Source organism: Salvelinus sp. IW2-2015, linkage group LG26 (genome assembly GCF_002910315.2).
Source record: "Salvelinus sp. IW2-2015 linkage group LG26, ASM291031v2, whole genome shotgun sequence".
In the NCBI taxonomy this organism is placed as follows: Eukaryota; Metazoa; Chordata; class Actinopteri; order Salmoniformes; family Salmonidae; genus Salvelinus; species Salvelinus sp. IW2-2015.
The window spans coordinates 33338338-33352252 of NC_036866.1; the positions used below are offsets into that span (position 1 = coordinate 33338338).

The following is a 13915-nucleotide window of genomic DNA, read 5'->3' on the forward strand; positions in this document are numbered from 1 at the left end:
ACGTGCGCCGAATACAAAAGATGTAGACCTTACAGTGAAATGCTTACTTACAATCCCTTAACCAACAATGCAGTTAAGAAAAATAAGTCTTAAGTAAAACAAATAATTAAAGAGCAGCAGTAAAATAACAGTAGCGATGCTATATACAGGGGTTACCGGTACAGAGTCAATGTGYGGGAAAACATTGGCATTGGCTAATAGGACTGATGGTAAAGGCAGATTACCCACTTGCTGTCGGATCCTTACAAAGCACCCCGACCTACGTCCCTGATATCTCGGTCTTTCTCCTGCGAATGACGGGGATGAGGGCCTTGTCAGGTGTTTTAAGTAAATCCTTTGCGTCTGACTCATTAAAGATTTTTTTTAATTCCAGTAAGAGGTGAGTAATCGCTGTCCTGAGATCTAGAAACTCTTTTTGGTCATAAGAGACGGTGGTAGAAACATGTACAAAATAAGTTACAAATAACACAAACATACAATAGCACAACTGGTTAGGAGACCACAGATAACTTGTTTTCAAGGTAGGGGTGTGGATCAGAAAACCAGTTAGTATCTAGTGTGACCACCATTTCACAACATCTCCTTCGCATAGAGTTTATCAGGCTGTTGATTTTGGCCTGTGGAATGTTGTCCTACTCCTCTTCTATGGCTGTGCGAAGTTGCTGGATATTGATGGGAACTGTAACACACTGTTGTACACATCCATCCAGAGCATCCCAAACGTGCTCAGTGGTTGACATATCTGGTGAGYATGCAGGCCATGGAAGACCTGGGACATTGTCAGTTTCCAGGATTTGTGTACAGTTCCTTGCGACATGTGGCTGTGCATTATCATGCTGAAACATGATGGCGGCAGATGAATGGCATGACAATGGGCCTCAGGATCTCATCACGGTATCTCTGTGTATTTAAATTGCCATCGATAAAATGCAATTCTGTTCGTTGTATGTAGCTTATGCCTGCCCATACCATAACCCCACCATGGGGCACTCTGTCCACAACATTGACATCAGCAAACTGCTCGCTCACACATCTGCCCGGTACAGTCGAAACCGGGATTCATCCGTGAAGAGCACACTTCTCCAAAGTGCCAGTGGCCATCAAAGGTGAGCATTTTCCCACTGAAGTCGTTTGACACCGAACTGCAGTCAGGTCAAGACCCTGGTGAGGACGATGAGCAAGCAGATGAGTTTCCCTGAGACGGTTTCTGACAGTTTGCACAGAAATTCTTCGGTTGTGCAAACCCACAGTTATCAGCTTTCCGGGTGGCTGGTCTCAGACAATCCCACAGGTGAAGTAGCCGGATGTGGAGGTCCTGGGCTGCCGTGGTCACACGTGGTCTGCAGTTGTGAGGCCGGTTGGACGTACTGCCAAATTATCTAAAATGACGTTGGAGGCGGATTACGGTAGAGAAATTAACATTAAATGATCTAGCAACAGCTCTAGTGGACATTCCTGCAGTCAGTATGCCAAATGTATGATCCCTCAACTTGTGACAAAACTGCACAAGTGGCCTTTTATTGTCCCCAGTACAAGGTGCACCTGTGTAATAATCATTCTGTTTAAATCAGCTTCTTGATATGCCACACCTGCCAGGTGGAAGAAGTATCTTGACAAAGGAGAAATGCTCACTTACAGGGATGTAAACAAATTTGTGCCCACAATGAGAGAAATACACTTTTTGTGTATATGGAACATTTATAGGGTCTTATTTCAGCTCATGAATCTCGGGACCAACATTTTACATGTTGTGTTTATATTTTTGTTCAGTGTAAAACATATATTATTGATGTTGTCTACCTGCACTGCTGTATGCTGTTTAGGTGGTGACAGCACATGTGAAGATCAAGAGGAGAGCAGGGCCTTCCCAGCCCTGGTGGATGTCACTCATTCATGTGAGGTCAGCAAGATCAGCTGTGGCTCCCGCCACACTGCGGCAGTCACAAGTAAGAGCCCTTCACATAAGCGTCCTCAAACGGCTAATTTAGAAATATAACAAGTTTTTTCCATTTATTTTTCTGGTACGGGTGATCTCTACACTTGCGGCTGGGGTAAGCTTAAAAAAATATTCATGATTAGAAAATGTCACCTGTTCTAGGTGGCTTCGAGTAGGCCTATGTATTGCATGAAGTCATTATGAATTCCAAAGCGCAATACATATCCAGGAATGGAAAGACATGGCCTTTCCTCATAACCACGGCTACAAGCTCTACTTGTATCACTGTTTCAGGTGAATATGGCCAGCTGGGACAGGGGACTGCAGCTCAGACGAGCCAAGATGAGTAGAGTTCTTCAAGGACCAGGGGCTGCGTGTGGTGGAAGTAGTCTTTGGGCCATGGAACACTTTTGTTTCTGCTATCAAAGAGGACCCCTCTCCATCCTGACACATATCCTTTATCCTTCCTTTGTAACTAGGACTACATGGAATGGAAAAACTGGCTGTAGGAGTTGAGCACTAAGGACAGTGCAGATTTTGATTGACTAGATCAGGGCTTTTACAACCCTGTTCCTGGAGCGATCATCCTGCAGATTTTCAGTCCAACCCTAATCTATCGCACCGGATTCTAATAATTAGCTGGTTGATAAACTGAATCAAGTTAGTTACAGTATAACTAGGGTTGGAGTGAACATACAAGAGGGTAGCTCTCCAGGAACAGGGTTGGAGAGCCCTGGACTAGATATTCATGATGATTTGTTCAGACAAATAAAAAATAAAAAAATGACAAAGTCAGTGACTAAGACTTGATTACTTTTATTCTAGATATTTAGATTTAAAAAATACAGTTAGAGGGCTCTTATTGCATATACATTATGTAAAAATACATTATCAAACATAATAGAAATATTAATCTACAGACAAAGAATTTAAGGCAAGATCTTAAAAATATTATTACAATGAAGAAAAAAAAGGTCTTCTGAGTATTAATAGGACAGAGAATCCAAGGTATCCATATCCTGGCATCTTATTTGTCGACTTCACAGAACAATCTTAAAAGAACTAGAGAACAACGCAGAGCATTAGAGGGAGGCTCATAGGTGCAATGTAGAGATTATGAAGAGTATTCTAATCAGATTTGTACTGACCTGACGAAATCTGGTGACCTTGAGATGACGTGTTGGAACTCTGACAGATTCACAGTTCCATCTTTGTCTATATCAGACTCTTCAAGAATCTGCAATATTGTAAATAAGTATTTGTTTTAGCCTTGGAGATTGCAAACGGAGACCTGAAAGGTAGACTCAGCGATAGGACCATAGATCATACTCAGCAATGCAATTTCCTACGTTGAGACAGTATTCAAATCTGCCACAGCTGCTACTATAGGCTAGGCTGATGCTCTTCCCAGTTTATGGTCTTCCCTGAGGCAGTGCCACATTGGAAAGAACAAGGCAATAGTGGACTTAATCTGTTAACTCACATTGCTGATGAGCTGCCTCATCTCTTCAGTGGTAAGCCTTGTGTCATCCGTCTCACCAGTCAGACAGTTCACCAGCTTCTCCAGGTCCCCACCATCCAGAGTGCCATCATCATCAAAGTCTGAACAGACAAAACAATACCAATTCAACATTTTCACCAGCCCCCCCCCCAAAAAAAACTGCCAGACAACAATGAATACACTACATACATATACAGGCCTAAGAAAGTCTCAATTGTATTACCAAAAATGCGGAATGCGTAGTGGGACTTGATTTCCAGTGTAGCTGAATCACTGAAGGCACTCAAGAGATCAAGGAAGTCCTCAAAGGTGAGACTTCCATCTTTCATATCAGATGTTGAGAATACGTGACAGATCCTTTTTCTGAAAGGGTTGGACTAAAGGGTGGGGACAGAACATAACAGAACATTAAGTCCAATGCAGACGTTTTTCTCTGTCTAATCACTTCTGGGTAACAATGAAGTACATTACTGTTTTAAATTCAAATGGGCAAAAATATTTTATTAGCWAAGAGACATTTCTCAAGCAAGAATTTTGCTAGGACTGTCGGGGTGGTCTAAGTGGGGAAAAATACTAACTAATTTACTGCTTGGTGAGGTCACCATGGAAAGGCCAACGCTCCATCCCACCAAAACAGGCTGACATTTCAGGTAGTCTTTTCAAACAGCTTACACTAAAAAGGCATTATCACAATATGATTCCAACCTCAGTATGGAAATATATATAAAACACAGGAAAACCACATTGTTCCTTAAAGGGCCAGTGCAGTCAAAAGTAAATCAAACATTTGTTACAATGTTTTTTAACTAAAAATAATTTACTCGCTTTATTAGTAATTTAGTATAATTTTAATTGCAATYTTGTCACCTTGAGTTCTGGCAGTGAAAGGACTTTCTCCATGGACACTCGCGGGGTGGGGATGTTTCTGTCCTCTTTGGAGAGGAGTTCACTGAATCTCTTGTGTGCCCTAAAGAAAACATGCATCACAACATCCACTCTGCCTGTATGGATGTTGATTGCTCAACAAGTCTCTTTCGCAATAGATGTACAATGACAAACCTTCCCAACCTAGTTCAAACAGTTACAGTAAATCCATCTTGCCTGTCAAACTTCCTTGTAAATTAGACTTTAGTACGTTGCGTAAGTAAGGATTAAAGTTAAGTTGACAAGGAAGTTTGGCTCTGGCAAGATGGAGCCTATATATTTACTATATGATCAAAAAGGATATTGACAACAATAGCATCAGCGAATTTAAATAATGGGGAATAACGCTAGTTACTTACAGAATAATTTCTTGCTTTGTAAGAAACGTCAGCTCCTGGAGGGGAAGAGTTGGTGCATTATTTTCAAATACACCACACATTCCAAATTGATATAATTATGCCTCAACTTCTTGCTTTTATCAGTGTCGTGTCACTTGCARTGCACTCAAGAAGTTGTCCTACCAACAACGTCATCAAAAGCTGACAATACACTTGAGAATTAATATAAGGCAATTCATTCAAACCGAACAGCGACTCTTTATGAGGGCATAMACGATATAACTAACTAGCTGGCTAAAAACAACTTGGTTAGTTTTTAGATACCGCGTTAACTAGCTTGCTAAGTAAGCTATTTGTTAACCTAACCACGTTACCAAATAGTACAATGACCAACAACTTGTTGTGTAACGTTACATTGGCTAGATAGCTGTCTTATTTCACCTGATATTCTGAGAGCAGATCCTTCCTTAATTGACTTGCTGTTGTTCCCATGTTGKTTTTTTCTTCTGTTTGTTATTAGCTAGTTAACTTCAGAGAAAGAAAACTTTCTGCTTCRATAACTTTCCAAAGCAGCTARCCACTTCCCTTTCCGAATCGACGAAATATACCATAGTAACAAGATTTGCATAGAGCACGCCAACACACCACCAGATGGCGATCACGTGCCTCAATACAAATCGCTGACACAGGAAGAAAAGCAGAACGAAGATGGATCCTATCCACATTGACTTACAGTTTACGTATTTTTCCTTCAATTATTTGTATAAATCATGAATAAATACATAATAAATACATGTTATTGACACTTTACTACTATTACGTGGAAAACTTTTATTTAGAAAATGTCCGAGATCCGGAAGTACTTTGTAGTGTTGCTGCGGAGACGCTGATAAAATATGCCATGTTTTTAGTTGCTTCCTGATAGTTGTGGTAAATAACGGGGTTAAACTACTTATAGATTAGCGGTTAGATATCGATTTTTACATAAACTCGACAGATATGTAATTTATTTTTTACGCTGCTGATTCAGATAACGGTGCGTTAGCTACATGCTATTTACCTTGAGATAAGACTCGGCGTTGTCACTCCATGCCATTCATCTCATTGTTGAAACGAGACACATCGTGCCACGTAACGTCTGGGTAGCTACCGGTGCTAATATTTATTGCAGACCAATGGAGGACGGCAAATCGCCAACACGTTTCGTCTACTGTAACCGAGATTTTGCTGACCATGTTTGCTGGTCTGGATGTGGTGACCGAACTGCCTCGATGTCTAAATTTGACACGACAATTCAAGCCGGCTGGACTGACAGGATGGACAGAGGGCTGTTCCGTTATCACCTGGGTGACTTGGAGACAAGAATTTTACCTGGKCCGGCTCGGTATGTGGCCCAACTGAATATTCAAAGAGGGATAGAGAGAAGACAGCCTCAGGAAATATTAAGCATCAAACAAAACTTTGACACCAAGCAGTTYAACTTCAACAAAATCAATCCAGAGGAAGTCATTTTTGAGATGAGTAAGCAAATTGAGCCTACGTCGCACCCCAAMGGTGGGGGCCCCTGTAAAGAATATGGACACCCATGTGATGAACTCTGTAGAATTATGGTGATGGTCAATGTTAGCCCATTGGAATTTGGTCACTGTTTATTAGTTCCAGAGCCCACCCAGTGTTCGCCACAGGTCCTGACCCCCGCTGCCATCCAAATCGGAATCGAATCTGTGCTCCTGAGTTCTGACCCGGGCTTCCGGGTGGGATTCAATAGTCTTGGTGCGTTTGCATCTGTCAATCATCTCCACCTTCATGGATACTACATGAACCAGGAGCTAAACTTAGAAACTGCTTCAACCCAACCCTTAGTGCCGGAAAAGGGATTTTACCGTCTGAGAGACTTCCCYATCGGCTTTATGTTCTACGCTGAAATGGAGGACCTTGAGAAAGTTGTCCGTGCCATTAGTCAGGTCACAGACTCATTGGTGGAGGGSAACAAGGCACACAACCTGTTTTTCACTCGAGGCTGCCCACCTGGGAAGTCTGATGTGCGCGCCAGGCGTGGTGTGCGCATTGTCGTGTGGCCTAGGAGGTCCTGCTTTGGTGCCAAAGATGAATCTGCCTTCAATGTGGCTCTGTGTGAGCTGGCTGGACATTTACCATTCAAGAACAGACATGACTTTGAACACAGCACTGAAAAAGATGTGATGGCCATCATTCAGAGGTATCTGCTGCCTGACCAACAGTTTCTTCAGTTGGAACAGCAACTTACTGCACATTTACAGAAAGACATTTAAGCCTGATTTACCTGGAAGTGAACAATTGGGCTTATTATATTTCATGGGCATTAAAGTATAACTCAACAAATCTCAACTGAATAAAACATACTTGAAATCGCAGTAACTTTTTTTTCCTTTTTCAGMTGTATTACCACAAACACTGGCGTAATGCAGTTTCTCTGTTTTTAGAATATACAACTGTCCTGTATAGGATACCTGAACCTGCATGACAGGAACGGTCCTCCGAACCCAAACCGGCTGTGCGCGTGCGCCATTGTGCATACATTTATTTTGTCCCCCCCACACCAAAYGCGATCACGACACGCAGGTTAAAATATCAAAACAAACTCTGAACCAATTACATTAATTTGGGGACAGGTCGAAAAGCATTAAACCTTTATTGCAATTTAGCTAGCTAGTGTGCACTTGCTAGCTAATTTGTCSTTTTTAGCTAGCTTGCTGTTGCTAGCTAATTTGTCCTGGGATATAAACATTGCGATGTTATTTTACCAGAAATGCACAAGGTCCTCTACTCCTCCAATTAATCCACACATAAAACGGTCAACCGAATCGTTTCTAGTCATCTCTCCTTCCAGTCTTTTTCTTCTCTTGACTTTATATTGCGATTGGCAACTTTCATAAATTAGGTGCATTACCGCCACTGACCAAGTTCGTCTTTCAGTCACCCACGTGGGTGGGTACCTGCTTCTATAAACCAATGAGGAGATGGGAGAGGCAGGACTTGCAGTGTGATCTGCGTCACAAATAGAACTACATATGAAAATTAAAAAGGTTTACCGGTATGTATTAATTAAATGGCTTTTGAGGGTTACTGTCAATGATTTATTACTTAAAACATTTTTTACATCAATGACAGGCGCACAGGTATGTCAGTGAGCATAAGTAGCTTACTTCCTTTCCTCCCCACCATATTAGAATAACACCACAAACAATTTTRTGCCTCACAGGTTGCAAGTTACTCCTCTCATCCAGCATTAGGACTACACAGATCTAGGTGAGAAACCAGGGGAGGACCATCCTCAAGTGAGTTTCATAAAAATTGTGAAACATTAAAAGTGATCATTTTTAGATAAAACTACTAAATATATTCACAGGTCACCAAATAATTGATGAAAACACATTGTTTTTCAAGGAAGGTCTACAGTTGCCTCAGCAGCACTGTAGGGCAGCACCATGGTGTAGCTGGAGGACAGCTAGCTTCTATCCTCCTGGATACATTGACTTCAATACAAAACCTAAGAGGCTCAAGGTTCTCACCCACTTCCATWGATTACACAGTAATTGTGACAATTTYCGGAGGACATCCTCCAACCTATCAGAGCTCTTGCAGCATGAACTGACATGTTGTCCACCCAATCAATGGATCAGAGAATGAAYCTAGTACTGAAAGCATAAGGTACAGCTAGCTAGCGCTGTAGTGCATACAATGTGGAGTAGTTGACTCAAAGAGAAAGACAATARTTGAACAGTTTTGAACAAATTAACTTCTTCCAAAATTGAGAAGCGAGAGAGCTAGCTATTTTAGGTTGTATATATTTTTTACTTTTACTTAGCTAGTGAATGCAGCTAGCAAGTTTAGCCTACTCAAACACCCGGCTCAAACAGAGAGGGATGCGATGTTAGCTAGCTTGCTATGGCTATCCAACAATGGAACTTCAAGGTAAGTCAAGGTAAGMTTTTGGTTTTAGTAATTTATTGCAACCGGCGCGTGCCGGTGTAACTGCTAAATTGATTTCTGACTGTACTGAAKGATAGTTTACTAATGCGTTAGTCCTGGTATGTTGACTATGACGTGACAACCATGTAGGCTGTGTGTAGTAGTTAGCGGTCTTGATATGAAGGTTTGGCTTGGAAAGTTTTTTTTGCCTGGTCACAGACAGCTGATGTGTTGTGCACTGAAGCCCACAAGCGAAGGGAAAAAGTGAGAGGAGAGCACGTAGATAGTTGCGAGAAGGAATGATATATCCAACGAGCAATGTGATCATGCTGTTTTTATGTGGCTGCTATGAAAGTGAAMTGTGTTTCCGTGTGATCAGGGGTGTATTCATTCCTTCAATTCTGTTAAAAAAAAWTCTTAAATGGCAGCAAACAAAACGGGGATAAACATTCCTGAATTTGTCCAATAGAAACTTATGTTTCCAACTGTTGGGACTAATGATTACACCCTAGATCAGCTAGATGCAGGCAAGAGTGTGCAAGGCGGTATTGAATGTGTCACTGTGTCTTAACTTGATTGCTTAAAATTCTCTCGACCAGTGCACCTACGTTGTAAACTTTAAGTCATAAGCTTTGTTTTAGCAATGAAATGATGGGTACAGGGAAAATTTGAGTATCATGTAGTAGCCTAAACCTATCGATGWTACATTGGGTGCTGGGTGAATGGAATATGAATGACAGTCATCCAATATGCTGTAATATAAACAAGGCCATGTTCCTAAAAAAATGACCATCCTCCCTCATCTTAAACGGCACTGACCACCACTGTGAGTAAAATAGTTGACAGTGGCCTGCGTGGGCCTTTTGGAAGTTCATGCAGCCACTGTCATTGAAATATTTACTCCAATCATTGCACTCTTACACATTTTCCCCATTGTGACTTTTATTACAGAACATTGATACGCTTCCTGCCCAGTGGCTTCTCATGTGCACAGTCAGATCCCTATTGCTAGTGAAGCATTTACGACAAACATCCTATCTGCAATGTGAGTTTCGATGTGATGTTTCATACTTTCTGTGGCCCAAAACATTTTCCACACACCACAAATAGGTTATTTCTCCTTCGTATGAGTTTGCACGTTTCATTAATGAACCCATGTAGTGGAAAGATTTTCCATACACTCCTTTCTACACACTTCAATGGCAAAGTGCATGGTCATTTTGCCTGGGTGATTTCAGATTGGACAACACTGTGGATTTCTTACCCTCAGTGTTTATACGGGAGCTTTGTCTTTTACTGTCCATGTTTTCTTTGATTTTACTGGCTTAACCTGAGGTCCTCCAATTCCCATCCTATCCATGTTTTTACTCTTGAGCTGCAGAACAGTATGGATTTTCTGCAGAGACGGGCTGAGAATCACTAGTTGGTTCTGATACTCTGTAGTAATCTCCACCAGTTTCTGTTTGTGCAGTTGAGGTGATGGGTAGAGACTCTTCTTTTCCATAATTTTGGGCATGAAAAAGATTGGAGTGCAGAGTTGGATCCTCACAGTCATGTTCCATAAAGGCAGGAAAGAACATGGAGTCTTTGGTATCATCTTCCAGCTCTTGAGGCTGCTCTTCCCACTGACTGGTTCCGAGTTCCTCCTTTATCTGTGTAGGCTCTGGGTCCTCCTGTCCCAGACTGGGGCTCCACTACTGCACATAGTGCTGCTGCTCAGGGGGAACCTCTTCAGAGACTGACTGTTGACAGAGGATGTCTGGAGGCAAGTAGAAAGGAAGGACATGAGATGTAGAAAACCCGTAAGCTTACAATAGGAAATTCAGACAAACGACATAGCTAAGTACGTGTAAAAGCGGTGTTATTTTTCTATAAACTTCCATACAATAAAGGTTAAATAGACTAACATTATCACAAACCTGCTCGGGGGGGTTCTACTAAGCTATATGGAATTGTTTTAAGGTCATACAAAGGATAATTTAGCTTTTTGATTTGGAATTTTATGACCACTTGCGGTAACAACAAAAAAWATATATATWTTTTTTGGCCTTACTGCTATTAGCCCATACAAACTAATTTAATAAAATATGCACTACGTGAAACATGAAACAGATAATATCAAAAGGAAGTTGGTTCTGAAGTGTCTGTCCTATATCTGAGAGATAAGAAAGAYCCGGAATAGTTTTGTTATATATTTTTTGTTGTTGTTGCATTTGACAGTCTCCATCTACACAGCATTCAGACCCCTTGACTTCTTCCAAATTGTTACGTTACAGCCTTATTCTAAAATGGATTCATAAAAAAAAAAATCCTCCGCAATCTACACACAATGCTCCATAATGACAACAGGTTTTATACATTTTTGCAAATGTATTAAATAAAAAACATCACTTATTTACATAAGTATTCAGACCCTTTGCTATGAGACTCAAAATTGAGCTCAGGTGCATCCTGTTTCCATTGATCATCCTTAAGATGTTTCTACAACTTGATTGGAGTCCACCTGTGGTAAATTCAATTGATTGGACATGATTTGGAAAGGCACACACCTGCTATGTAAGGTCCCACAGTTGACAGTGCATGTCAGAGCAAAAACAAAGCCGTGAGGTCGAAGGAATTGTCTGTAGAGCTCTGAGACAGGATTGTGTAGAGGCACAGATCTGGGGAAGGGTACCAAAACATTTCTACAGCATTGAAGGACACCAAGAACACAGTGGCCTCCATCATTCTTAAGTGGAAGAAGTTTGGAACCACCAAGACTCTTCCTAGAGCTGGCCGCCTGGCCAAACTGAGCAATCGGGGGAKAACGGCCATGGTCAGGGAGGTGACCAAGATCCCGATGGTCACTCTGACAGAGCTCCAGAGTTCCTCCTTGGAGATGGGAGAACCTTCCAGAAGGACAACAATCTGTGCAACACTCCACCAGTCAGGCCTTAATGGGAGAGTGGCCAGACGGAAGCCACTTTTCAGTAAAACGCACATGACAGCCCGCTTGGAGTTTGCCAAAAGGCAGCTAAAGGACTCTCAGACCATGAGAAACAAGATTCTCAGGTCCGATGAAACTAAGATTGAACTCTTTGGCCTGAATGCCAAGCGTCACGTCTGGAAGAAAACTGCCACCATCCCTACGGTGAAGCATCATGCTGTGGAAATGGCAGCATCATGCTGTAGAAATCGCAGCATCATGCTGTAGAAATCGCAGCATCAAGCGACGCTCCCCATCTAACTTGACAGAGCTTGAGAGGATTTGCAGAGAAGAATGGGAGAAACTCCCCAAAGACACGTGTGCCAAGCTTGTAGTGTCATACCCAAGAAGACTCGAGGCTGTAATCGCTGCCAAAGGTGTTTCAACAAAGTACTGAGTAAAGGGTCTGAATACTTATGTAAATGTATTATCAGTTTATTGTTAATAAATTTGCAAACATTTCTAAAAACCTTGTTTTTGCTTTGTCATTATGGGGTATTGTGTGTAGATTGATGAGGGGGGGAAATGATTTAATCCATTTTAGAATAAGGTTGTAACGTAACAAAATGTTGAAAAAGTCAAGGGGTCTGAATACTTTCAGAATGCACCGTATATGGTTACTCCCCTGTGAGTCCTCATGTGACCCGTCAGATTAGTGCCAGTCCTCAAACATTTGTCACAAAAACAGCAATGGTATGGTTTTTCACCTGTGTGGATCCTTGTGTGCTTTCAGATGTTCACTCTGAAACAAGCCTATGCCACAATCAGGGCAGACATATGATTTCTCCCTTGTATGAGGCCTCATGTGCACTCTAAGATGGGAACCAGTGCTGAATGAGTCCTTGTGTGCACTGTCAGCTTACAATTCCTTACAAAACATWTACTACAAATGTTACAAGTAAACTTCGCTGTAAGATGCATTTGCAGGTGATCTTTCATACTTTCCGAGGACTCAATGCATTTTTCAGACACACCACAAGGATGTTCTTTATCCATTGTATGAATTTTCACATGATTCACTAAAGAACACATGTAACGAAAAGACATGCCACACACCTTACAATGACAAGAAGCATTATGACGTTGACTGGGTGATTTCAGATTTGATGACTGTAGAATTCCTACCCTTAKTAATGACACAGGAGTTTTGTCTTTTTACTGTCCATGTTATATTTGATTTGCCGGGCTTAAAACCTGAATGAGGGACTTAACTTTCCACCCTATTGACACTGTTTTCACACTGAACTGCAGAACAGTCTGGATTACTGCAGCGAGAGAATGACAGTCACTGGTTAGTTCTGATACAATGTAGTCCTCTTCATAAGGTTCTGTRTTGATCTGTTTAGTTGAGGAGCTGGGGAGAGAGACCCTTTCTTCATTAACTTCATGTTGACCATGATAAAGATATGAGTGCAGAATTAGGTTCTCATCACAGTCACTTTTCACACAGGCAGGAGTGAATATGGAGTATTTGGTATCATCTTCCAGCTTTGGAAGCTACTCTTCCCACTGACTGTTCCTGAGCTCCCCATGTTCCTCTGTAATATGTGTAGGCTCTTGGTCCTCCTGTCCCAGACTAGGGCTCCACTCCTGCACACAGTGCTACTGATCAGGGGGAACCTCCTGATCACCATGGAGAGTGAGCTGCTGGAGGTCTGGATGAAATGACAATGTAAACGTCATGAGTCGCCTATGGTAGACTGCAGTCACAAAACACAATACACAGCATTAACATTGAAAACGCAAAAGCTGATATGAGTCGTCCAATAAATACTGTACATTTTGTTACATACATACATGTAGAGTAGTCGAACTAGACAAACTAACGAACCTGCTATGTGTAGCCTGATCTCAGGTTTAATAACAGCGATTTCAAGCAGCCTTTGCAGASAGTCGTTTTCCTCMTTTGAAGGGGAAAGTTCTTCCTGGTACTAAGTTTGCGTTTTATTCAACTGCCCCGAATATCTCMTCAACAGCAACTGTTAATCGCTCGTTGAGAAAAACCCGTAACAACTTGTATTGAATATTTTTTTTAGATAATGCAAGTCGCAGATAGAAAGCTACCTTCGTGTGCTCTACCCATGCCCGTGCTGTAAACAAAAGGTGAGCACTGCACGCTATCTTGATCTTGCAGTAGCTAGCTAGGTATTGTCGCCACCACGATCAAAGCAAAGCTACAAACAAAAGAACTGGGGTGCGTTCGTGACGGTTTGAGGTGCGTTTGCTCCCGTTTGGTGGGTGTGATCACTTGAAATCGCAAAACTCGTGCAGCACACAGCCCACCATACAATCTCTCTCTG

At 41.7% G+C, this 13915-nt stretch overlaps 2 protein-coding genes and 1 long non-coding RNA gene across 3 annotated transcripts; 1 reads left to right on the forward strand and 2 right to left on the reverse strand.

The window, feature by feature from the left end:
- Window positions 1-2736: 2736 nt before the first annotated feature.
- On the reverse strand, window positions 2737-5321 carry LOC111952816 (calcium and integrin-binding protein 1). Its single transcript, XM_023971735.2, has 7 exons — window positions 5141-5321; window positions 4721-4755; window positions 4305-4404; window positions 3661-3814; window positions 3420-3538; window positions 3085-3173; window positions 2737-2998 (listed from the first exon to the last, which is right to left on the reverse strand). The coding sequence occupies exons 1-7, from the start codon at window positions 5189-5191 to the stop codon at window positions 2977-2979; spliced, it is 570 nt and encodes a 189-aa protein (XP_023827503.1). The 5' UTR covers window positions 5192-5321; the 3' UTR covers window positions 2737-2976.
- Window positions 5322-5553: 232 nt separating this feature from the next.
- On the forward strand, window positions 5554-7092 carry gdpgp1 (GDP-D-glucose phosphorylase 1). Its single transcript, XM_023971734.2, has one exon. The coding sequence runs from the start codon at window positions 5875-5877 to the stop codon at window positions 6988-6990; it is 1116 nt and encodes a 371-aa protein (XP_023827502.1). The 5' UTR covers window positions 5554-5874; the 3' UTR covers window positions 6991-7092.
- Window positions 7093-9591: 2499 nt separating this feature from the next.
- Window positions 9592-13910, reverse strand: LOC111952832 (uncharacterized). The gene is made up of 3 exons (XR_002875776.2): window positions 13447-13910; window positions 12323-13315; window positions 9592-10409 (listed from the first exon to the last, which is right to left on the reverse strand). It is a non-coding gene; the product is annotated as an uncharacterized lncRNA (long non-coding RNA).
- Window positions 13911-13915: the final 5 nt, after the last annotated feature.